This window comes from Melanotaenia boesemani, chromosome 16, assembly GCF_017639745.1.
Source record: "Melanotaenia boesemani isolate fMelBoe1 chromosome 16, fMelBoe1.pri, whole genome shotgun sequence".
Classification (NCBI taxonomy): domain Eukaryota; kingdom Metazoa; phylum Chordata; class Actinopteri; order Atheriniformes; family Melanotaeniidae; genus Melanotaenia; species Melanotaenia boesemani.
Window position 1 is genome coordinate 3,871,765 of NC_055697.1, and position 24,352 is coordinate 3,896,116.

The window sequence follows — 24,352 nt, forward strand, 5'->3', positions numbered from 1 at the left end:
CAATTCACTTCAGTTCAATTTAATCAATAAGCTAATATTAAGAAAACATGATACTAATAAACAGTATAATGTGGGATATTGCGGTAGTATATTGTACTATGTAATATATAATATATGAATAACAATAGAGAATAATATTGTATTATATTATTATATTGTGCCATTATTTTCTAATACAGCATAGAATGGTTAATATAATAAAACATGACGTAGTAGAGTAAACTGTATAATAATAATAATAATAATAATAGATTTTCTTGATTATGAGGATTATGATGATAATGATTATTATTATTATTATTATATTAATAATAATAATAATAATAATAATAAATGATGTATAATAATATAAACTAATATGCTACAGTATAATAATCTAGATTTTATTAATTAACAGTTGGGTAATGGTCATACATGATGTATAATAAATTTAAATAAAGCCAATAAAATATAATAAATAAAATAAAATGATAATATAATATAATATAATATAATATAATATAATATAATATAATATAATATAATATAATATAATATGAACTAGAAGGTGTGCTATAGTATAAGTGATAACAGTAATATTCAGTGAGTAGTATAGCTATCTACTAGTTGCTATAACAACAGTACTGTGCATGTTCTAACAGCTGTGCATGTGATGGTGTGAATATGAAATGTTCTGATAAAGAAAAGAAAGCGGGTGAATGTCCAGAGTCTGAGAGAGTGTATGTGGATGCATGCAGAAATGACTTTATGGACCATCTGATAGTTTTTAAACAAGATTAAAATTAAAATCTTGTCAATATGTGAAACTTTGGTGTTTTTTTATTCTCCTGCAGTCAGCTCACGTTCTGGCCCTGAGAAACTGGAAGGAGGTGAGTATGATGGCCCTGATAAAACCATAGGAGGCTTCATCCTGATGATGCAGATTTACATACGTGACATGTCAGAACTTCACCTTCAACAATGAAGGAGGAAACCTAAATAAATCATTAATATTAATAAGATGATCCTCCAATCAGAGGTCTCCTCCAGGCTGCTCACTGAAGAAAAAAACTTTTCCAAAAACGGGCTCTTCTGGAACAATAAGAGATGTTTATTGTTGTCTAGTCATAGTCCCACGTAACAATAAATATTCTCACCCACCTGGACTCGACTGGACAGGTAGATAAGTAGAATAAAGTTTCCTGCATAGGACAGAACATAAACATAAAACATGGACGTAGATTATCCAGATAAAGCTGCATGACTTCCTGGTCTGTGGTGGAGTTTCCAGTCTGGTACGTGTCATTCCAGCGGATCGACTTCCTTGTGAAACAGGAGCATTTTGTGGAGGCGCTCGCTCTGTCCTGGTCCTTCCATGAAGGAACCGCCAAGGCTGTGGTTGGTGTGTATTATCTGCAACACACACACACTTACCAAACCAGATCAGTAGCTTCATCCAACACTGCAGTCGCCATGACAATAAGACCGCTAACTTTCTTTTAAGGTTTGTGTCACAGCAGCAGTAATATTTCCAGAATCTGAAGCCAGAAAGAAGAAATTATTCCTACATACAACCAAAACGTTCTGATGATTGTTTTATGTCCATTAAAGAGATTGATCTGAGTTGGTCCGGATTTCTGGATTTTCTCTCATTTAATGATAAGAAATCTACAGAGCCTGTATCAAAATGTTGGGTCTCTGTGTAAAATATAAGTAAACCAGAATCCCATCAGGCCATATTTTATCCCAAGTAGCAGATAACCAACATGTCAGATGATGAAACTGCAACATTTCACCAAAATATGAGCTGATAGTGAATCTGATGCAGCAACACGTCTGGAAAAAGTTGAAACAGGAGCAACAAAAGGCTGGAAAAGTACCTGGTACAAACCACCTGAAGGAATATTTGACAACTAATCAGGTTAACTGGCAACAGGTCAGTAACATGACTGGGTATAAAAGGAGCATTTCAGAGAGGCAGAGTCTCTCACATGGAAAGATGGACAGAGGTTCACCAATCTTAGACAAACTGGATCTAAAACAGTGGAACAATTTCAGGAAAATGTTCCTCAGACTTTGTAGATCCACCATCTACAGTGTAGAATATCATCAGAAGATCCAGAGACTCAGGAGGAATTTGTCCATCTTTCCATCCGAGAGACTCTGCCTCTCTGAAATGCTCCTTTTATACCCAGCCATGTTACTGTCAATTATAAAATCACCACTGATTTAATCAGACATGTTTGAAAGGGAATTATTGATCATTGATCTGACAGAATAGCAAGATGAAAGTTTGTTATTATTGTTTCAGGTCTCCATGGAGATCCAGTGAAAAGAAAAGCAGTTCTTAGCGATAAGGTAGGAGGAGAACCCTGTTCATGAACTCATCCAACATGTGTCCTGAAAGCTGAAGCTCTCTCTCTGCACAGATGGTCGAGATTCTTCTCCAGTTTGCAGAATATGCTTTAAAAAAGTGTCCAGAGCAAGGCAAGATCCAGGTGATGGAGCAGCACTTCCAGGTGATGTAACTGCCCTCACAGCATCCAGGTGGTCAGCACTGTACCACATCACCATCAAGACAAGCCTGAAGATGATAAAACATGCAGGTTGACCAACATGTGTTTGCTTTTCTCAGGAGGTGGTTCCGGTTCTGGTTGACTACTGCCTGCTGCTGCAGAGGCTGTGAGTATATTTGTGTGTTTACATAAATAGATATTCATATTTAGGACCTGCTTCTTTCAAGGATGACACAATGGAACCAGACACAGGAAGTAAACACAGGAACCAAACACAAACTAAACACAGGAACCAAACACAGAAACTAAACACAGGGAACCAGACACAGAAACTAAACACATAAACCAGACATAGAAAATAAACAGAGTAACCAGACACAGGATCTAAACACAGGAACCAGACACAGGAACTAAACACAGAAACCGGACATAGTAAATAAACACAGTAACCAGACACAGGATCTAAGCACAGGAACCAGACACAGGACCTAGGCACAGGAACCACACACAGGAACTAAATACAGGAACCAGACACAGGAACTAAACAGAGGAACCAGACATAGGAAAATAAACAGAAATCAGACATAGAAACTAAACAAAGGAACCAAATACAGGTACCAGACACAGAAACCAGACACCGAAACTAAACACAGGAACCAAACACAGTAACCAGACACAGGATCTAAACACAGGAACCAGACATAGGAACTAAACAAAGGAAGCATATACGGGAACCAGACACAGTAACTAAAGGAACCAAATACAGGAACCAGACACAGAAACCAGACATAGGAACTAAACACAGGGAACGAGGCACAGGATCTAAACACAGGAACTAAACACTTTGACCAGACACAGGACCTAAACACAGGAACCAGACAAAGGGGCTAGACACAGGAACCAGACACAGATACCAGACACACAAACCAGACACAGGAACCAGACATAGGAACTAAACACAAGAACCAGACACAGGAACTAAACACAATAACCACAAACAGGAACTTAATACAAGAACTAAACACAGGAACCAGACATAGAAAATAAATACAGTAACCACACACAGGAACTATACACAGGGAACTAGTCACAGGAACTAAACACAGGAACCAGACACAGGGACTATACACAGGAACCAGACACAGGAACTAAACACAGGAACTATACACAAGAACTAAACACAGAACCCAAACTCCGTCACTCATTGATCTCTCAATATCTTTCCACTCTGAATAATCAGTTGGTGAACACCAAGATATTACGGCTTCAACTGGGCCACATTGAAATAGTCTTGCAGGCACAGAAGCCTAATCCCCCGACTCTTTCTTTAATTGCGGTGTTCTAAATCTAATCCGGGGTTTTTTTTAGCTTGCCACAGGAATCTAGGTATTAGTTTATCCCATTCTAAAACTTCTCTTGTGGGTATTCCACTGGGAGGGCCTGAAAGAAATAGAGTAATCTCAGCAAAATTTTAATTTTAATGCATTGTAGTCTAGAACTTAAGTCTGGATAGGAGTGAGGCTCCATTGTAATAAATCGAGCTTTATTTTCAAGTTCAAGGGTCCATAATTAAGATAAAATGATTTAGAAAAAGCTTGGGTCAGCTTGACTGAAATATTTAATTGAGTTTGAGCAGGTGCTTTTCTCTAATATGACTGTCTGTATCATAATTTTAGGCCATAACTTGTGTTTTCTGGATGTTTATTACCAGATAGTGTCCCATATTCACCCAACATTTCCATCAGAACTGGGATTGTCTGGGCGGGTTGTGTCAGGTACATCAAAATGTCGTCCGCACAGAGAGCCAGTTTATGTTCAACCGTTGCCAGTTCTGTTCCCTTGGTACTGGAAGTTTGTCTGATCCAGTGGCTGAGTGGCTCGATAAATAGAGCCAAGAGGAGGAGTGAGACTGGGCAGCCCTGCCTGGTTTCTTGTTGTGGGTCTGATAGGCTACCGTTAATGTTAATCCTTGTCGAGGGTCTTTCATACAGGGTTTTTAATATTGCTAATCAGTTTTATGTTTTTGTATTATTGCTGGTTCAGGAGCTTAAATCTGGCCAACAAGAACTGTTTGAGTAGTTTAGTGAAAGATGCTGGTAAAGTTTCTGGGTCCCAGCGGGTAGGCCTTTTGGCCATCTTTAACAGTAATGGTGTGAGGAAGGCTCATTCTTTATTGAACTGCCTGAACCAGCCTCTCCAGAGGGAGTTTGTTTTAATACCTTCGGGCCGTCATTTCAGGGCTGCTGTAGGGGTCATTTGTCCCTGCTGCTGTTCACCTCCTACATGGTAGTGGCCAATAAGGCCACTACAAGGATGCTAAGAGAGTATAAATGCGCTTTTACGAAGACGTTACGCGAGTATAAAGCCGCCTTTACAAAGATAAGGTGAGATCCTTGGAAATAAGATATTTGTAGTCTATTTTGTTAGTTTTGAAAGACTCCTCCTTCTCTTTATAGGATTGAGCAGCCTATGTTAAATGAACCGATTCTCATACCCTGCATTTGTGTAAAACATAGCTTACCTCTTGGCGGGCTGAGGGTAGGAGCTAATTTTTTGTAAACTGTATCTTCACTTTTAATCAAATGAAACTAAGAAATTTTGGCACTCTTACCTCTTGCATATTTTTGAGTTTCCAGTTCAGGCAAACCGAGCAGTCAGCTATGCTCGGGGTCCAACCTGCATGATGTAGTTATTGTCTAATGACACGCCTTGACACTTGCCAGAGGTGGGAGGTTAACATTATTTATTTATTTTACCGAGTTTTAAGCCAGAGCTATTGGAGTTAATGTCTTGCTCAGTGCGTTAGCATACTAAAGATCACACTACACACTCGCACACACTGCTAAAATTTGCACATTTGCATATCAATCATTTTAAGAGGTAAAATTAATCTTTCTACAAAGTTTGTTATTATACTGATCAAAGGACTTGAAGCCGTTCTTACCGTCATCCCTTCTTTTGGAAACTTGAGTCTTCTGTAACATAAAAATGGTAAATGGTCTGTATTTATATAGTGCTTTTCCGCAAAGCACTTTACATCACACACTGATGGCCGATGATGCCATGTTAGGCGCAAACCACAACCCATCAGGAGCAATTTGGGGTTCGATGTCTTGCTCAAGGACACCTTGACATGAGCTCGACAGGCCGAGGATCGAACCGGCAACCCTCAGGCTACAAGACAACTGCTCTACCCACTGAGCCATGCCACCCCAACGCCCCTAATGATGTCACTGTGAATGTTGCACTGGTCATCGAAGTATCTGGTTGCACATAAATATTACAGGTTCTCCAAGTTTGAGGTCCAGGTTGGTTTTTTTCATCCATCAATCTGATGACAACATAATGAACATGACTTCACAAAAGTTAGCTACACACCTACTAAACTACTGTTTAAAAACTGTTTGCTAGCAAACAGTACAGAAATGCAGCTGTATGCAGGTTTCAGGATGGGAGAAATGGTTTCTGTGAGCTTGGTACCAGAGAGGATGCTAGCAGAAGAGGCAGAGATTTAATCTAAAAACTGAGGTTTGTCATCGTCATACGGTGTATAAGTTGTGTCATGTATAGTGCATAGTCACAATATACAGACGTGGACAAAATTGTTGGTACCCTTCGGTTAATGAAAGAGAAACTCACAATGGTCACAGAAATAACTTGAATCTGACAAAAGTAATAATAAATAAAAATTCTATTGCTTTTCAAACATGCTTCAACAGAATTATTTTAAAAAATAAACTCATGAAACAGGCCTGGACAAAAATGTTGGTACCCTTAACTTTTGTTGCACAACCTTTTGAGGCAATCCAACGATTCCTGTAACTGTCAATGAGGCTTCTGCACCTCTCAGCAGGTATTTTGGTCCACTCCTCATAAGCAAACTGCTCCAGTTGTTTCAGGTTTGAAGGGAGCCTTTTCCAGATGCCATGTTTAAGCTCCTTCCAAGATGCTCAATAGGATTTAGGTCAGGGCTCATAGAAGCCACTTTAGAATAGTCCAGTGTTTTCCTCTTAGCCATTCTTGGGTGTTTTTAGCTGTGTTTTGGGTCTTTGTCCTGTTGTAAGACCCCTGACCTGCGACTGAGACCAAGCTTTCTGACACTGGCCACCACATTTCTCTCTAGAATCCCTTGATAGTCTTGAGATTTCATTGTACCTGCACAGATTCAAGACACCCTGTACCAGATGCAGCAAAGCAGCCCAGAACATAACAGAGCCTCCTCCATGTTCCACAGTAGGGACGGTGTTCTTTTCTTCATATGCTTCATTTTTCCATCTGTAAACATAGAGCTGATGTGTCTTGGTAAAAATTTCCATTTTTGTCTCATCTGTCCATAGGACATTCTCCCAGAAGCTTTGTGGCTTGTCAACATGTAGGTTGGCTTTTTTATGGTTTGTTTTCAACAATGGTTCCTCCTTGGTCGTCTCCCATTAAGTCCACTTTGGCTCAAACAACAACGGATGGTGCGATCTGACACTGATGTTCCTTCAGCTTGAAGTTTACTTTTAATCTCTTTAGAAGTTTTTCTGGGCTCTTTTGTTAGCAGTCGTCTCTTTGATTTGTCATCAATTTTCCTCCTGCGGCCACGTCCAGGGAGGTTGGCTACAGTCCCATGGATCTTAAATTTCTGAATAATATGTGCAGCTGTAGTCACAGGAACATCAAGCTGCTTGGAGATGGTCTTACAGCCTTTACCTTTAACATGCTGGTCTATAATTTTCTTTCTAATCTCCTGAGACAACTCTTTGCTTTGCTTCCTCTGGTCCATGTTGAGTGTGGTGCACACCATGTCACCGAACAGCACAGTGACAACCTGTAGCCTATATATAGACCCACTGACTGATTACAAGGTTGTTGACACCTGTGATGCTAATTAGTGGACACACCTTGGATTAACACGTCCCTTTGGTCACATCATTTTCAGTCTTTTCTAGGGGTACCATCATTTATGTCCAGGCCTGTTTCATGAGTTATTTTTTTTAATAATTCTGTTGAAACATGGTTGAAAAGCAATGTCTGCCTTTCATTGGTTAAATTTCATAGAATTTTTATTTATTATTACTTTTTCAAATTCAAGTTATTTCTGTCACCATTGTGAGTTTTTTTTTTCCATTAACTGAAGGGAACCAAAAATTTTGTTCACATGTGTATATCGCGCCACATAAAACTCAGCTGGAAACAGCTGAAGAAAGAAAAGAAGGGCATGTTTTTAGATCATTTAAATTCCTCCGGTGGCCTCTCTCCAGCTTCCATTTCCATGACCTAACACTAATAAAATCCACTAAATAAACCAACCAGTAACGTTAAATATACATACTCACCGCGAGTTCATTGCTTAGCTCTGAATGACCGACGCTAGCCAGCCGACTAACTACCACACATTTAACTTCCAACGATCTGGGTTATTTCACAAGTAAATGATGGGATGTTAATTCCAGAAGAACATCATGTGACTTGTATTTTGGGGTGCCATTAGTTCAAGTGACTTAGTAAGCTGCGGTGTTTGCCTGTAAATCTAACAAACTTACATTATGATTATGGAAAAATGTGCAAGAATTACGAGTGTCAACAAACAAAATCTGATTCCGAAAAAAACGAGCTCCAGGTCCTCCCTCACCAACCGGGGATCATTTATATGAAGATAAAAATCAGGCATGTAACAGTGCTGATCACAGAACAACACACATAACGATTCTGTGCCGCAGCCGATCTAGAATCTAGTCCTCCGAACCGAAATCTTGTGTGATCAAATGTCATATAACAAAAATGAAGAAGAAGAACCGCCGGAAACCATAACACCCAGCATGGCAGAGGACCTACAAGACGAGGGAATGATGGTGGTCTTGGGACTATTGTTAACAGAAAAATCCAGAACTGAAAACAACTGACTGGAGAACATGGACTTCCTTGCTCCCCAGTCAGCTCGCTCTCTGATTGGCTACATTCCGTTCCACGTCACAGTCCACACGGTCACGACTCAGCAGTCGTCGGCTTTCCCCACACGTGAAGATTTCTGGTCGTAAATATTGAACGTGTTCAGTACGTCTGATTCTCGGTCATGACCTGTTTTGGAGCAGATTGTCAGGACAAATTTGCTCTTAACACATCTCAGACCACAGGATCATTTGATAGGAAAATCTTATAAGACTTAAGATGTGACACAGGTTGATGTTTGCCATCCTTGGTTGGGAAGGGGCAAAATCGGGACAAAAACAGCCCAATAATTTTTATGCATGTACCTAGCTTTAGACAGTCCAACAAAATCTATCCAGATTCAGTAAGGGCAGGCGGAGAGTCCCTTCTGTAGATTTGCAGTTTCTCTTCGTAGCTGGAGGTGTGTTTTCCAGCGCGCCCTGAGCAGCTTTGCCAGGTGAGCCGTTGCATCATCAGTGTCTCTGGTTTCTTAGCAATCACGACGGAGTCTTATTCCTTGTCGCCTCCTCCAGTGACTCGTATATCGTTCTCTCCTGGCATTTTACCTTCAGCCTTATCCCTTTCTTTCACAATCTTCTGAATGTCGTTAAATTCAGTTTTTCTAGAATACAAGGTGCATAGTCGTTATCCAAGTTGATGCGTCTCCTTGCCAAACAAACCCTTTTTTTGACCATGCTGCAGGAAGTCTAACTTCTTTCACCTTGAAGTGGATATGGGCAGTGCACCTTCTGGCAGCTGTGGGCCGTCTAGTTCGCTTCCCCAAACACTGCCCAGTTTTCAATTTTAAAGGAATAAAATTCTTGGTTTGTTGGGGCATCAAATTACTTTGGAAAGAGGAGCGGTTTTGCTATGCTGCCATCTTGTTGGTGTCACCCAGAAGCCCTCTTAAGTCACGAAGTCATTTTTCAGCACTAATTATTATAATTTATATAATAATATTATAATTTAAGTCAGGCCAGCAGATTACTTGAAAACAAAAAAAGAAATAAAAAGTAAAATAACAGCTGCTCAGAAATTAAACCTGTGCTGCATGTTGAGCCTCCATCTTCCTCCTGCTCTGTATTTGCAGCATTGTCTCTGTCAAGTGAAGCTGTGTATGTGTATGTGTGTGTGTGTGTGGTCACAGTGAGCTGCTATTCAACCTGCTGTATACCCGGCTGACGGAGAATATGGTCGCTAAAGGCGTCTTCTTGGAGTCACTGGAGTCATATGTCATCGCCAGCCGCCTGGGACACCTCCCCACTCCTGTTATGAGGGACCTCCTCGCCCATTATCACGACAACGGCATGATGGACAGCCTGGAAAGATGCATTGTCCATCTAGATGTTACCAGCTTGGACATACAACAGGTGTGTTTACCTGTACCATGGAGCAGTTAGTTGCCAGACATTTGTGTAGAACAAAGATAATAAAGAGACTACGACTACTTGGGTGGGATTTATGCTGTAGCAGATTTACATACATGTTTGTTTAAAGGTGGTCCAGGTGTGTTGGCAGAACCAGCTCTACGATGCAGTGATCTACGTCTTCAACCGTGGCATGAATGACTACATCACTCCAATGGAGGCAAGTTCTGCATGAAAATGATGATGTTGCATCTTCATGATGTTAACGCTGCATCAGCAGGACCGGCGGGTTGAAGCCTGTCACCTCTCAACTCTCTTTTAGCTCCATCATCATCTTCATCACCTCACTCTCAGGTTTTATTTGTTTATTTAACTGAAGAGCATTAGTATGTTAAGCGGGAAGAAGACAGAATAAACAAGATAAACACATGCAGACAACACAGGAATGAAAACTGATCACCGGTTTGATGCGTGTTCATGTCGAGGTGTCCTTGGGCAAGACACCAAACCCCTAGTTGCTCCTGATGGGTCGTGGTCGAGCGCCTTGCATGGCAGCTTCCGCCATCAGTGTGTGAATGTGTGTGTGAATGGGTGAATGTGCTGTATACTGTAAAGCGCTTTGGGTATCCTGGTACAGAAAAGCGCTATATAAATACGGACCATTTACCATTTACCATGCTCCTTCCCAAGGCCGGCTTTACGCAGGGGCAAGAGGGGGCAGTGCCCCCTCAAACAAACATTCTGCCCCCTCAATCAAATGCGCCGAAATGGGCAAATCTCTCCAAACGCTCTCTCCCCTCTGTACTGAACTCTGTGTGTCGGAGCTTCACAGGATCCATTGTACTGTCTTCAACAAGTCCTTCCCACCACCACAGAAAACAACCAATCAGTGTTTAGTATGCAAATGAGTTGACATACAGCCTGATCTTGCGGTGTCATATTTCTCCCCCTCGTAGAGAGAGCGGCTGCTGAGCTCCAGCGGTAAAACTTATAGAGTAAAGCTCTGTTAAATGTGTTGTAGCGATACTGAATAAATACTTATAATAACAGACGTATTTATTGCATCTATTCTGTCAACTGGGGTTTGTTTCTGTTCTATTTAAACGTGTCTACCGCCTGTTAGTAGGAGCAGTGATCAATCACGCACGGGCCATAGATGTGACTGCCTCCTCGGTACTAGACTGAGGGAAAACGAGCTGCGCATATGAGACCCCTCAAGCTCCGCCCAGCCTTTAGTTCAGCATGCTAGTTTGAAGAAAAAAATAACAGAAAGTTTCACTCTACATTCCCGCTGCTTTCAGCAGTTCAGCTCAGAGCTTCATGTATGCCTTGTTGGTTCTTAAAATTTTGATGAAGGATCATTTAGTTTTTACTCATTTTCATTTATTATTATCATTATTTCCCCCTGAAGATTCACTGCCTTATTTTGGTAGGGGGTTTAATTTTTTGCTCTGTTATTGTTGTGCTTGATAGTTATGATTCTTTAATCATTATGGTCTATATACAGACAGAAACAAACACACAGATAGTTGAGTTTATTGTTATTAGTTTCAAATTTATTCAAAATGCTTAGACATCTAATGGCTGTCCAATAGGGCAATTGTTATTTTGTTGGTTGTTAAAGCTTTGATAATGGATCATTCTTTTCTTTTTTCTTACTTCATTTTGTTATTGATATTTTCTGTTCCCCCCCTGAGGGATTGCCACCTTATTGTGGTCAGGGGGTTTGCGTGCCTCAGTGACTCTAAGAGCTATACCAGCAGGAGCTTTGGTTTCAGGTGGGACACCCAAGCTGGACAGGTCTTAGAGTAGAGGCCTGACAAAGTGCAATCCATTTCTTTGAAGTTGGACTCCACTAACAGCACAGTTCCGTTAAAGAAACACTTAAAAAACAACAACAAGAAAATGCTGAAGTATGTACTCATAATGCCCCCTTCAAATTTATGCCTGCCCCCTCATGTATGCATTCCTAGAACCGGCCCTGCTCCTTCCACAGTGTTTTAGAGGAGCCGTGTGGAACAGGAAGTAGTTTAGGATGTGGAATCCCAGTATGAATATAACAGGAGAGAGAGAAGGGATTATCTTGGAAAGCAATGTGGACCTTTTCATATTTCAAACTTCCCACGTAGAAAAAGAAAAAAACCAAAGATACTGCTCATACACACACACACACACACACACACACATATGGGAAAAGTATGCCCTAAGTAGAGATCTCTAAAGTGGGCCTGGGTTTTCACTCATTTCTTCAAAAGGCCATTCATTACTATAGAAGCTTTTGAGCAGTTTTTTGTGATTACCTTAACACCTCGTGGTGTATCGCTCCCAAAAGTCCTGACATATTTCATCGATTCAGCAGCTTGTTGATGTATCTTCTCAACCCAGTGCAACGAGCTTTGTGCGGAAACGTGACGGACATGAAAGCGTGGAACAAGCATGAACGGTGGCAATATGTCCTAATGCGTTTGGGATTAGCATCTAAAGTAGCCAAAGTAGTACAGCCTGACTATGTCATAGTGGACCACACTTTGGTGGACACAATCATTATCTCATGGACTCAGCAACATTTACATGGTGAAATCAACAGAAACCAACTCTACCCGGAATTTTTCTCACATTAAAAACAGGTCTAGTAGCTAAATGTATAAATGGAATATTGATAATTATGAAGAAGAAGTGAAGTGAAATCAAGTCAGTTGAGATTTTTTTTTCCCAAGAAAAAAATCTTGCAGCAACTCTGAGAATGTCATCGTCTAAATGTGTATTTCGAAATGATTTGATGGGGCTGCTGGATTGTCTCATGATCTGTAATCTATAACACACCATCTTCTGTCTGCTCTATGTTTTAGAAACTCTTTGCAGTGATCGGTCCTACAGTTAAAGCGGGGAAGAGCCTAACAGGTGATGCTAGAAAAAATATCTACTTTTTATGTATATATATATATATATATATATATATATATATATCTGTGTGTATATCTATATGTGTGTGTGTGTGTGTTTTTGGTTTTGTTTTTTTATTAATTTATTTATAAAAAAATATTTTTTCCCTGTTGGTCAGATGAGGATGTGGTGATGGGGAACAAACTGCTGGTGTACATCAGGTAAGTTACATAGATGGAGATTTATCCCTCAGTTCATTCACTGGCCACTTGATCAGGTCCACCATCTTTTCTCTCTACCCTGTCCAGCATGGTGGCAGCAGAATGATGGTCTGGCTGCCATGTTGTACTGAACACATTAACTCTGCCAAGAGGAGCTTTCTGGTTATGGGGCTCCCCTTTAATCTTAAATGTTCCTTATTATTATTTTAAAATATGTTATTACTTATAACCCCAAGACTGGATGGAAAAACATGTCCACCTTCAAGTACCAGGTCAAAAGTTGCATGGTTTGGATATTCTGGTGACATTCCCAGGTTTGTACTTGTGGAAATGCAAAACAAATATGTTGATTAGGGATGTGCACGGCTAATTGACTGGTCAAAATGATCCATAGAGTCATCAGCTTTTTAAAAAATTCAGCTGTTTAATGTTTTTGTCATTGTGCAGAGACATGGTTATGTTTACAGTTCTGTTAGTAAGGACGACCTAGAGAGAGAGAGAGAGAGAGAGAGAGAGAGAGATACAGCTGAGGTCTGAGTTAGAGAGGTAACTCGGAACAGCTGCTGCTGGGTAAAGGGAAGAGAGCTAACCCTGAACCTAGCTGAAGCTAACTGCTGCTCGCTGGATATTTTCTCTTCTTCAGAACATTCTCTGGAAACCCTGGAGATGGTTGTGGGTCAAAATCCCAGTAAATACTCAGACCAACAACCATGCCACGTTCAAAGTCTCTTAAATCCCCTTTCTTACTCATCCTGATGCTCAGGTTGAACTTCAGCAAGTCGTCTCAGACTACATGCTGCCATGTGATTGGCTAGTTGGGTGTGTGCGTTAACAGGAAGTTGAATAGGTGGAGCTGATGGGGTGGAGGGTTAATGTCCAACCTGTTGATCATAACACAACGTGGAATTAATGTTTTCTAACGTAAGACTTTTGGCAGCTGTTGTCTTGCAGGAAGAGCATATCCACTCGGAGACATCCCCGAAGACCTCGTTCTTCAAGTCAAGAACCAGGTACATAGATGCTGTTTTCACTATATTTGGGTCCATCCTGGGTTCCCAGCTGCCTGCTTTGTGTGTCTGGACTATTTTATGCTGTCATAGAGGTGTGTGCAGTTACATGCTGAGCAAATTCTGATGGGTGGAAAGCTGACATGAGCTGGGAGGAGCTGAGGAAAAGGGCCCATGTCCATCTCTGTAGGTCATATATCCCGTCAGAGGCCATCAGCTTCCCCCATCATCCTGAGATGTGTGTGTGTTCTTCCTGATGCTGACAATGTGTGTTGATCAACATCAGGTGGTTTCATCTGTTCTATGTTTTCAGGTGTTTGAGTTCCTGATCCGACTCCATTCAGGAGACTCGTCATCATCGGAGGAGGAGGTCTTTCCTTTCATTCACACTCTTCTCCACTTTGACACCCGGGAGTTTCTCAATGTGCTAGCCATGGTGAGTCTTCTTCACATCAGGTTTTATTCTCTTTTACTGTCAGTTCTAGATCTGGACCCCAGGAATCCATGGGCATCCATAATAAACTAAACTAAACTCAGTTTTGTCTTCATTCCAGACATTTGATGACTTTAAGAATGACAAACAGGCTCTGGAGTACCAGCAGAGGATCGTGGACATCTTACTCCAGGTAAAACCCAAACAGGCCCGCCTCCCAATCCTAGACTGGGAGCTGGTCCGGGTCAGGAAGGATTGAGCCCAAGCCGCCTCCCGATTCCACACCGGGAGTTTCGGGCTCTAATTTTAGTATACAAGCAGAACATTTCACCTTCAGATCTTGAAACTGAACCAATCAGAAAACAGATGAGTGTCACCTGATGGAGGCATGTGTAAAATGACCTGCATGGGTCTGTCGCCGGGCTTCCATCTGACCCGGTTCTGGTCCATGTGGGAAGCAGAAAATTTTGAGTTTATTTAAACTAAACATCAACTGCATGTGGAACCGTCTGATCATTCTTTTCTTCTTCTAATCAGGTGATGGTGGACAACCCAGACTTCACCCCGTCTCAGGTGGGCGGGCTCTTCACCTTCCTGGCCCGACAGCTAGCCAAACCCAACAACACTCTGTTTGTCAACCGGAAGCTCTTCGATCAGGTGACCTGAGACTTTTACCAACAGCCAGCAAGTAAAGGAAGAGCTCAGTTATCAGTTCTTCCACAACAAAGTCACCTCAGAGAACTTTTACAGACACAGTCCACTTCTAATCCCATTACATCTAAACCATCACATGATCCACATCAGTCCAGTTTTTGATGATTTCTGAGTTCATTTAAATCATAACAATGTCCCAGCTAAGGAAAGCCTCCATCAGGACCAGGACCCGGAAGAAAAACCTCCATCAGGACCAGGACCAGAAAGGAAAACCTCCATCAGGACCAGGACCAGGACCAGAAAGGAAAACCTCCATCAGGACCAGGAAGGAAAACCTCCATCAGGACAAGGACCAGGAAGAAAATCCTCCATCAGGACCAGGACCAGAAAGGAAAACTTCCATCAGGACCAGGAAGGAAAGCCTCCATCAGGACCAGGAAGGAAAGCCTCCGTCAGGACCAGGAAGGAAATCCTCCATCAGGACCAGGAAGGAAAGCCTCCGTCACGACCAGGACAAGGAAGGAAAACCAGCATCAGGACCAAGACCAGGAAGGAAACCTCCGTCAGAACCAGGAGGGAAAAACCAGAATCAGAACCAAGACCAGGAGGGAAAACCTCCCTCACAACCAAGACTAGGAAGGAAAATCTCCATTAGAACCAGAACCAGGAAGGAAAACCTCCGTCAGGACCAGGACCAGGAAGGAAAGCCTCCATCAGAACCAAGACCAGGAAGGAAAACCTCCATCAGGATCAAGACCAGGAAGGAAAACCTCCATCAGGACCAGGAAGGAAAACTAGCATCAGGACCAAGACCAGAAAGGAAAAACTCCATCAGAACCAGAACCAGGAAGGAAAACCACCATCAGAACCAGAACCAGGAAGGAAAACCACCATCAGGACCAAGACCAGGAAGGAAAAACAGCATCAGAACCAGGAAGGAACATCTCCATCAGAACCAGAACCAGGAAAGAAAAGCTCCATCAGGACCAGGACCAGGAAGGACGGCTATCTTCCTGGACCGGTTAGGGGTGGAAGGGACAGGAAAGAGGTGAACCAGCGGCAGAACTCTAATCCAGGGATTCCTGCTGAGAAAGAAGAGAAACACAAATGAATGACAACATCAGATGTTTCTACATGGAGCGTAAAGAGAGCAAAGAGGAGCCCAATGCATCATGGGACATCCCCCAGCGGAGAGGAGCCCAGTGCATCATGGGACATCCCCCAGCGGAGAGGAGCCCAGTGCATCATGGGACATCCCCCAGCGGAGAGGAGCCCAGTGCATCATGGGACATCCCCCAGCGGAGAGGAGCCCAGTGCATCATGGGACATCCCCCAGCAGCCTTGGCCTATAGCAGCAGGACTAAAGGATCGATCAGTGTCTCCAACCCAGACCTGTTATAAAATTTATCAAGAAGGATGGAAGATGACAGACTGGAAGGAACAATCCATGGACTAGTTTTCCTGCATCACTCTGAGACAGGATGCTCCTCATTCTGGGAATATTACGTAGGTGGAAGAAGGACGTCCTAGAAACCTGGTTTATATGTGAGTCAAAGAACAGATCCTGGTCCAGAATAACTCCGAGGTTCCACACAGTAGACCTGGAAGCCAAGGTAAAACCATCCAGAGTGATTGCATAGCTAGACAGAGTCTTCCTGAGGTTCTCAGGTTCAGCAACAACTACCTCAGTCTGAGTGTAGAAGGAGAAGCTTCACCCAGGTCTTTGTCTTTCAGGCGTTTCTGTAATCTGTAATCTGATTGGCTGCAGGATGACCGGTCTGCTTCCCACAGTCTAATAAACGTTTGTTTCCTCCAAATTCATCTTTTCTGTCCATCTTAGGTTCTGGAGTTCCTGTGTTGCTCGGACGATGATTCTCGACACACTGAGAGGCAGCAGGTTGGTGTGCTTATTATGGCCTGTTTCACGTGTACTTGGATGTTTGCAGCTCATACAGGATTTGTTTTGTCTGTAGGAGTTATTTACCTTGTTTTCCTTAGAGGGGTGTGTGGGTCTTTTCATTCATTAAAGTGTGTTTACAGCCGGGAGCTGAGGAGCAGGACTGAGCATCTGTCCAGATGTTTGCTGTTTCTGGTCTGCAGGTTCTGTTGGAGCTGCTGCAGGTCGGCGGCGTTGTCCAGTTTGAAGAGGAGAGGCTGCTTTGTATGGCGGAGAAGGCCAAGTTGTGAGTAGCTACAGTTTCTAAACCTTCTACAGAGTACAGTTACGCTTCGCAGGTGTTTCCGTTTAACAGTTTTAGTCCATAAATGTAAATGTGTCGCGGATAAATGTCAAACGTGTTCCCGTTAAACTTCTGTGACATAGGTCTATGTCGACACAGCTGGAAAACCTCCTCATGAGAGCGGAAAACCTGTTAGCCATGTTTGAGAGGTTCTTTGAAATGTGTGTGTTTCTATTAGCGGTTTTATCAGGACATTTAGGGTTTACGTAATTCTAGGGGAATTGTCTGACTAAAAACCTGAGGCAAGTTTTACCAGAACTTCTATAGGTCCTGGTCTTTACTGTCCTGCTAAAACCAGACAGCTGACAGATGGTCCGGTCTGCTTTCTGTCTGAGGTCTGGACTCTGACTTTGAGTCGTTAAGTCTGTACATGTCTTCTTTGAGCTGTTTCCTGGTCTCCAGAGGTCCAGAATCAACAGAACTCCGACTTTAAAACCAGACCACATTAAAGACTTGACTCAGTGGGTTGATGAGGATGATGATGAAGAGGAGCAGTTTAAGTCTGTTTACAGAAACTTTCTGCAGCTTTTGACTTGATATTTCCATCATCATCTCGGATCATCTGGATCGTCCCAGATCATCTCGCATCATCCAGAACACTTTGCTCAGCCTGAATAAACATGGATATAATTAGAAATGCTTATAAATAATAATAATAATATTAATAAAAATAATAATAATTATTAGTATTATTGTTATTATTATTATTATTATTATTAGTAGTAGTAGTAGTAGTAGTATTGATAATAATAATTTCTTTCTTTCTTTACTCATTGTGATATATATTTCAGGCCCTTCATTATATTAGTTTTACCTTCATGTTAAATATTTTATGTTTCCTTCTCTTTTTTAATTTAGTTTTCTTTTCTAAAATAACACATCAGTTTTTTTGTTTGTTAGTTTACATGGACTTTTTCTTTTCTCGTTATGTTAGTATAAGAAAAGGAAATCAGTTTACTGTTAAATATTTTATCCGTCATGAAGCTCATCACTAAGTTGTGTTTATGTGTGTGTGTGTGTGTGTGTGTTGTTTCTCGCAGCTACCAAATCTGTGAATTCCTTTTTGAGAAGAAACATCTATATGACCGGATCATTGACTGCTACATGGGAGACCCGCTCAGAAAGGTTTCTTTACCCCACTGTTTACTTCATATTTATTCACTTAATGTGTGTGTGTGTATATGTGCGCGTGTGCAACTGATTTTTACTGGCAGCTGATGCTGAACACAGTAAGTCACACACTACAATGTCTCAGACTTAATCAGATTATTATTTCACTTCTTCTATCACACATTTCTGAGTGTCGAGTGAGTAGTGATGCACAGCAACATATATTAACAAACCAAGGAGCTTATCATTGACTTTAGGAGGAAGAAAAACAGACATTCCACCACTGTTCCTCATCGGGGACGGTAGACAGGGTGGAGGACGTCCGGCTGCATGTACGGTACAACGACCGCTTTAGCGTGGGTACAACAGCTGCATGTGCATGCGGTATAATGGCCGCATGTGCGTGCGGTACAATGAGAGGACGTCACTAAAAAGGGCCATAAACTCAGCCCAGCAGATCATGGGCTGCCCTCTCCTCAGACTGGAGGACTGCAGCGTTCCCACTGCCTCCGGAAGACTGGCTAAATTATCCAGGACTCCTTCCACCACAGTCTCACCACATGTTTGATCTGCTACTGTCAGGCAGGCAGTACAGACCAATCACTGCAGGGCAAACCAGTCCAGGAACAGTTTTTACCCAACATCAGTAAGAGCCCTGAACACATGGTTAACGAGCACTGAATAATTCCACCTCATGTGTCTCAGTAAGCTACCTCATGTGTCCTTTATGTAAGGGTTAATGTCAACCGTCCACGTTGTCCATTAATTTATGATAATGGACACCTCGTCGGGCATTATCCCTTACTTATACACTGTATAGTTTTACTTTACTTTTTTCTTTATTTTATCTTATTTACATTGTATTTTGTCTTATTTATTATGTTGCAATTATTCTATGTTATTATTCTGTTTTGCACCGACTGCAGGGCTTTGTGAAATCATTGCACTTTTCCTACAATGACTATAAAGTTCTTTTTTATTCAGTCACACAGGCATGCACACACACGTACAAACACACACACACACCCCTCTATATGACATTGTGAGGACATGTCAAACACAGAGTTCCTGATTTCCAGTAAATATTTTGTCATGGCTGCATTGTAGGACCTCCATCATCTGATCCTTATTTACCTTCTGTCAGTCACCTGCTGGAGGATTATGTGTGTGTTTCAGTGTGAGATCTTCAACTACATCCACAACCTCCTGTCCATGCCAGGATACAGCGATGAGGAGAAACTCCGGGTCAGGAAGAAAGTTCTGCAGAACGTGCAGGTCAGAACATGCACGCCACATCCTAACCGCATCCTAACTGCATCTTGACTGCATCTTGACCGCCCCCTGACTGCATTCTGACTGCATCCAGACCGCGTCCTGAGCAAGTCATGACAGCATCTAGACCACGTCTAGACCACATCCTAACTGCATCCTGACCACGTCCAGACTGCAAGTCATGACGTCATCCTAACTGTGTCCTGACTGAGTCCTGACTGAGTCTTGAGCGCCATCTCAGCTTCTCTCTTCATTTAGTTCCTTTATTATTATTATTACTGTTTTTATTGAAGAAATTTTAAATATTAGTTTTGTTTTCAGAACAAATCAGGATTACATGATGAGAGTCCCAACATTTTATTTTTAGAACATGTTAATAACAGTTGAGCTCACATCCTGTCGGTGTATAAAGTTCATGTTAAAGGCAGAAAAGAAAAGAACAAAGTAAAATTCAATATTTAGGTTTTACATACTCGGGTTCACATCTGGTGTAGACACGAACCATAATGCTGATCTATTGCTCTGGTTCAAGTGGACCCACCTTCAGCGTTTTCCTGCCTGGTACAGTAGATAGGGGGAACGTTCACTCCAGACTTATTTTCTATAACCTGACATGTGTTGACAGGAGCTGGTGACCCTCGACCCCAACAAATCAGCTGACCTGGTCATGTGTCATTTCACAGATGAGGTGCAGCTAATCATCTCTGAGCTTCAGGTAAGTTAATCAGAAAGGAGGGTGTGTTGTTTGATTCCCCAGATAGATGGAGGGGGGGTGTTGGTGGAGGTGGCCTCCATCAGCCCTGATCACAGCGTGTGGAGCGGGTCACGAAGCATGTTTTCTTTCTACAGGACGACCAGCTGCTCTTCAGGTTCCTCAGCTGCCTTCTGGAGCCACGGTTTGTTGTTTCCTCCTCCAGGATTTTCCTCCTGCCCTCCCCCTTCATCTGGTACTCACCTCTCCTTTCCTGTTGGATCTGGGTTTCAGGGATGGACCGGTTTCAGGCTCCGTGCTGCCTATGGAACGGGACCTTCACGAGCTTCTGCTGGACTTACTGTGTCGTTTTGACCCCCAGCAGCTGCTGGCCTTCCTCCACACCTCCCAGCACTACAGACTGGAGGAGGCCATACAGGTGCTGGTTGTCACACCGGGAGATGAATACGATGTTAACTAAATTTACATGTTTCCAACTGTTTCAGGAGTTTTAGGAATTTTTTTGTTTCCCGTCATTGTGAAATCAGAGGATCTTGGTAATGTTCTGAGTGAACGTTTCCCTCCCTCATGAAGGTCTTAATTGTTTGATTTCTTGTTTTCATGCTCAAATATCGTCTTCCTTTTAAAACTCGGCTCCTTTTCTCAGGTTTAGGGTTGCAGGTTCAAATCTCCTGTGCTTCAGCTTGGTCCCATTCCCTCAGTCAGACACATTCTCTGCTCTGGGATATTTTTCCTCTCTCTTGGGTTTGATGAATGAGCTGTCAAATGTCCTCAAGCCAACAGAATTGTAGATAAATGCTGACCAACCAAATAGTCCCCGCCTCCTTCAAAGTGCCCTTGTTTTACTTCACACAGTAACTCCAAACGTTAACTGTTTTTTGTGGGTTTTTTTGGGCCACCAAAGTTTGCTTATAATCATGTTATGCTTCTTGTCTTCACTATTAAAGGAGACTCTTAATTGTCTGTAATAGCATAACTCATTGGCTTCCTGGTAAATCCATGTGATCAGCTGCTGCCTCAGCTAAGAGGGCTCAGCTAAGTGGAGATAATAAAGACTTACGTCAGGATGGATGACTACGTCTTGGATTTTGTTTAACAACCTCTCCACGATGTGATGTGGGAGCAGATCCTGTAGGAGTGATGGGTGGAAGTTTAACATGAAACTGGTAGATATTTTGTGAGAAAGAAAGCAACTGAAATGTATTTAGTTGACAAAGTGAAGCAAGGCGACATCGTGGTGATGCAGCTCAGTTACTCACCATTATGACTAGCACACCGTGAGGATTCTGATTGATCAAACTTATAGGAATGATGATCAGTTCCATATGCGCTGAAGGTTAATTCTACCAGAAAAATTTCCTTAGCTTCCTACTTGGTGTGCAGTAGGTTTGTAAGGGTACAGTCAGTTTGTAAACGAGTACTTTTACTATGAGTTGGCAAGTCACTGTGTTTTTCTGTCATTTAAATAAACAAACACATATACAAAGAAAAGCTTAATAAAAACAAGATGCTTGATAGAGGTTGCTGGGTTGGGTTATCCATGCATGTTTACTGATGATCCCAGTTAAGGACCAATTTACTGAGTGCACTGTGTGAAGTAAAACAAGCGCACCCTGAAGAAGACGGGGACTATTTGCTCGGTCAGTATTCATCTAGAATTCTATTGGCTGGAGGACGTTTGACAGACAGCTCATTCAGCAACCAAGAGAGAGGAAAAATATCCAGGAATAGAGATCTGGACTCTAAATAAAAACTAGTGAAATGCAGCAGCAAACAGACGGGTCTTTAACTTGGATTTAAAAAAAACTGGATCCAGATGACCTGAGGGTTCTAGTAGGTTCATACTGAGTCAAGAGGTCTCTGATGTATTTTGGTCCTAAACCATTCAGAGCTTTATAGACCAGCAGCAGAACTTTAAAGTCTATCCTCTGACAGACCCGCAGCCAGTGTAAAGACCTCAGAGCTGGACTGATGTGGTCCACTTTCTTGGTCTTAGTGAGGACTGGAGCAGCAGAGTTCTGAATCAGCTGCAGGTGTCTAATTGATTTTTAGAAGCATGTACACATAAAACGCAAAAGTATTGTAGCAAACCACCCTTTCATCCCCACTAAGCCAGGGATTAGCCTCCATGAAACCGACCATGTCTGAAGCCAGGTACCAAAGTGGATCGGTTTGAGTCCTCTACCGTCTGTGGTAATGTGCGTACAGCAAAGCCGCACAACTTGAGGATATGACGTCAATGTGATGAACGCGCGCAGATTCCCAATCCACCCTTCCTCAAGTTTTTTATGCTTTATAGTCAAGCATTTTATGAAGAAGCTCAACTTCTTTATTAGTCCAAATAAATGTTTCTCCTTTGCTTCGCAGTGAATCCTCAGCTATATTTTCTTCTCTGCTTCCGATGTGAAGTACCTGCAACAAGCAGTGAGCCCTTATCTTCGCATGCATTGTTTTGCTCTAGCTTTGGAGTGTTACTCTTTAGCACCACACACAGCCTGTAGTATGTACTACATCAGTGTCGTGGGGATGTTGAAGCCTTTCTGCTAGTTTTTGCCACCGTTTTCACAACTGAACCGGCTTTGGTGCCATGTGGACATAGCCTAAGACTAACATTTTTCCATCGTCTGTATTCAAACATGTCTTAATGACTTTGGTCAGAGCATCTCAGTGCTGTGGTGCTGTCTAAAACCTGACTGGAAGACAGTTGTTTTGTGTTAAAAAGTCGTTTAGCTAATGGAAAACTACTTTTAGACGATCTTACTTAGATCTGAAATTGGCCTGTAGTGGCTCATTTATGTCTAGATTGTCCCTTTTTAGCAGAGGTTTGATTACAGCTGATTTTAGAAGCTCTGGGAAGACGCCCAAAATTAAAGACCAGTTCAAAATCTGTAACAGATCTGGCTCCAAAATCTTTGAGACCTTTTTGAAGAAACCTGTGGGCAGGATGTCCAAACAGCAAGAGTTCAGATGACATAAGATGTTGCCCAGATCTTTGCTGTTAATGGGATTTAACTGTGTCATCTTGTTTAAACTGGTTTTAATGGACACAGTATGTCTCCTGAACCTGCTGCTGATGAATCAACTGCTGGTCTGATATTCTAGATTTTGTCTGTGAAGAATTTGGCAAACTCATCGCAGGCCTTGGTGGAATAAAGTTCAGGTGCTACTGACACAAGAGGGTTAGGGTCCTTCCTCAGCTCGCAGTCCTGGGATAGATGGTCGTCCCATAAAGATCCCGAGTCCTCCGATAGCGGAGCAAATCTGTTATCTAGTTCCACATTCAGTTGCTTTGGAGGTTCGTTATCAGCCTCCAGAAGGCTTGGTTTACTTTTCGGCTTTGCACCAAGACAGTTCCAGGGAGGGTTGTTACCTGATGATTTACTGTAATTCACAGAGGCTGCCTCTTTCTTGGAAGTGTTACCTGTGCCTTTTAGCCATCTGTTAGCTTGCTCATCTCCGCTGTTTTGAATCAGAGGCATGGTTGTTTCATTTCCACTCCATCCATTTATTTCAGGCAGCAAACTTTCACCTTCAGCGCTGTTATTTTCTTAAATAGGTCTTGGTAGTCGTCTGTGGAGATGGAAGGCATCTTGCTGCTCATTAGCCTAGCGTAAGCACCTTTCCAAGCTACTTAGCTTTAGCTGAGTGCTACAATCAAAAATGCTTTAGTCTCAGTGATTTATAGGTAATAAAAAAACTACTGTGGTGGGTTTTTAAGTAAAAAGGGGAAAAGAATCAGCATAAAATTATATGAAATGAGGGAAAGCAAGTAGCAAGCAAGTGTATAAGGAAGCAGGAAGAAAGGTTGTGGTGATGATGATGATGGTAGTGTTGGTGATAATGGTGATGGTACTAATGATGATGATGGTTTCCTCTGCAGATAACAGAGACGTACAACTGTAATGAGGCTATAGCCTTCCTCCTGGAGAAGAAGGGGGACGTTAACGGAGCGTTTGGACGGTTGCTGCAGGTACAGACATACAGAGATTTCTTCTCTTTCATAAAGCCGTTACTGTTATATCAGTGTAAACCAGTGGGCATTATC

At 42.1% G+C, this 24,352-nt stretch overlaps 1 protein-coding gene across 2 annotated transcripts in view; it reads left to right on the forward strand.

Annotated features, from left to right (window-relative positions):
- The window catches only part of vps8 (VPS8 subunit of CORVET complex), a 67,784-nt gene that overhangs the window by 35,633 nt on the left and 7,799 nt on the right, over positions 1-24,352 (forward strand). For both annotated transcript variants that reach the window (XM_042010325.1, XM_042010326.1), the window contains 21 exons: positions 834-869; positions 1,291-1,381; positions 2,291-2,337; positions 2,409-2,498; positions 2,615-2,661; positions 9,556-9,778; positions 9,906-9,995; positions 12,625-12,676; positions 12,837-12,879; positions 13,817-13,889; positions 14,200-14,322; positions 14,441-14,512; positions 14,857-14,976; positions 16,814-16,870; positions 17,074-17,156; positions 18,254-18,338; positions 19,500-19,598; positions 20,221-20,310; positions 20,445-20,491; positions 20,581-20,725; positions 24,188-24,277. In XM_042010325.1, the coding sequence (XP_041866259.1) occupies positions 834-869; positions 1,291-1,381; positions 2,291-2,337; positions 2,409-2,498; positions 2,615-2,661; positions 9,556-9,778; positions 9,906-9,995; positions 12,625-12,676; positions 12,837-12,879; positions 13,817-13,889; positions 14,200-14,322; positions 14,441-14,512; positions 14,857-14,976; positions 16,814-16,870; positions 17,074-17,156; positions 18,254-18,338; positions 19,500-19,598; positions 20,221-20,310; positions 20,445-20,491; positions 20,581-20,725; positions 24,188-24,277 (1,803 nt within the window). The remainder of the gene's footprint in view (positions 1-833; positions 870-1,290; positions 1,382-2,290; positions 2,338-2,408; positions 2,499-2,614; positions 2,662-9,555; positions 9,779-9,905; positions 9,996-12,624; positions 12,677-12,836; positions 12,880-13,816; positions 13,890-14,199; positions 14,323-14,440; positions 14,513-14,856; positions 14,977-16,813; positions 16,871-17,073; positions 17,157-18,253; positions 18,339-19,499; positions 19,599-20,220; positions 20,311-20,444; positions 20,492-20,580; positions 20,726-24,187; positions 24,278-24,352) is intronic.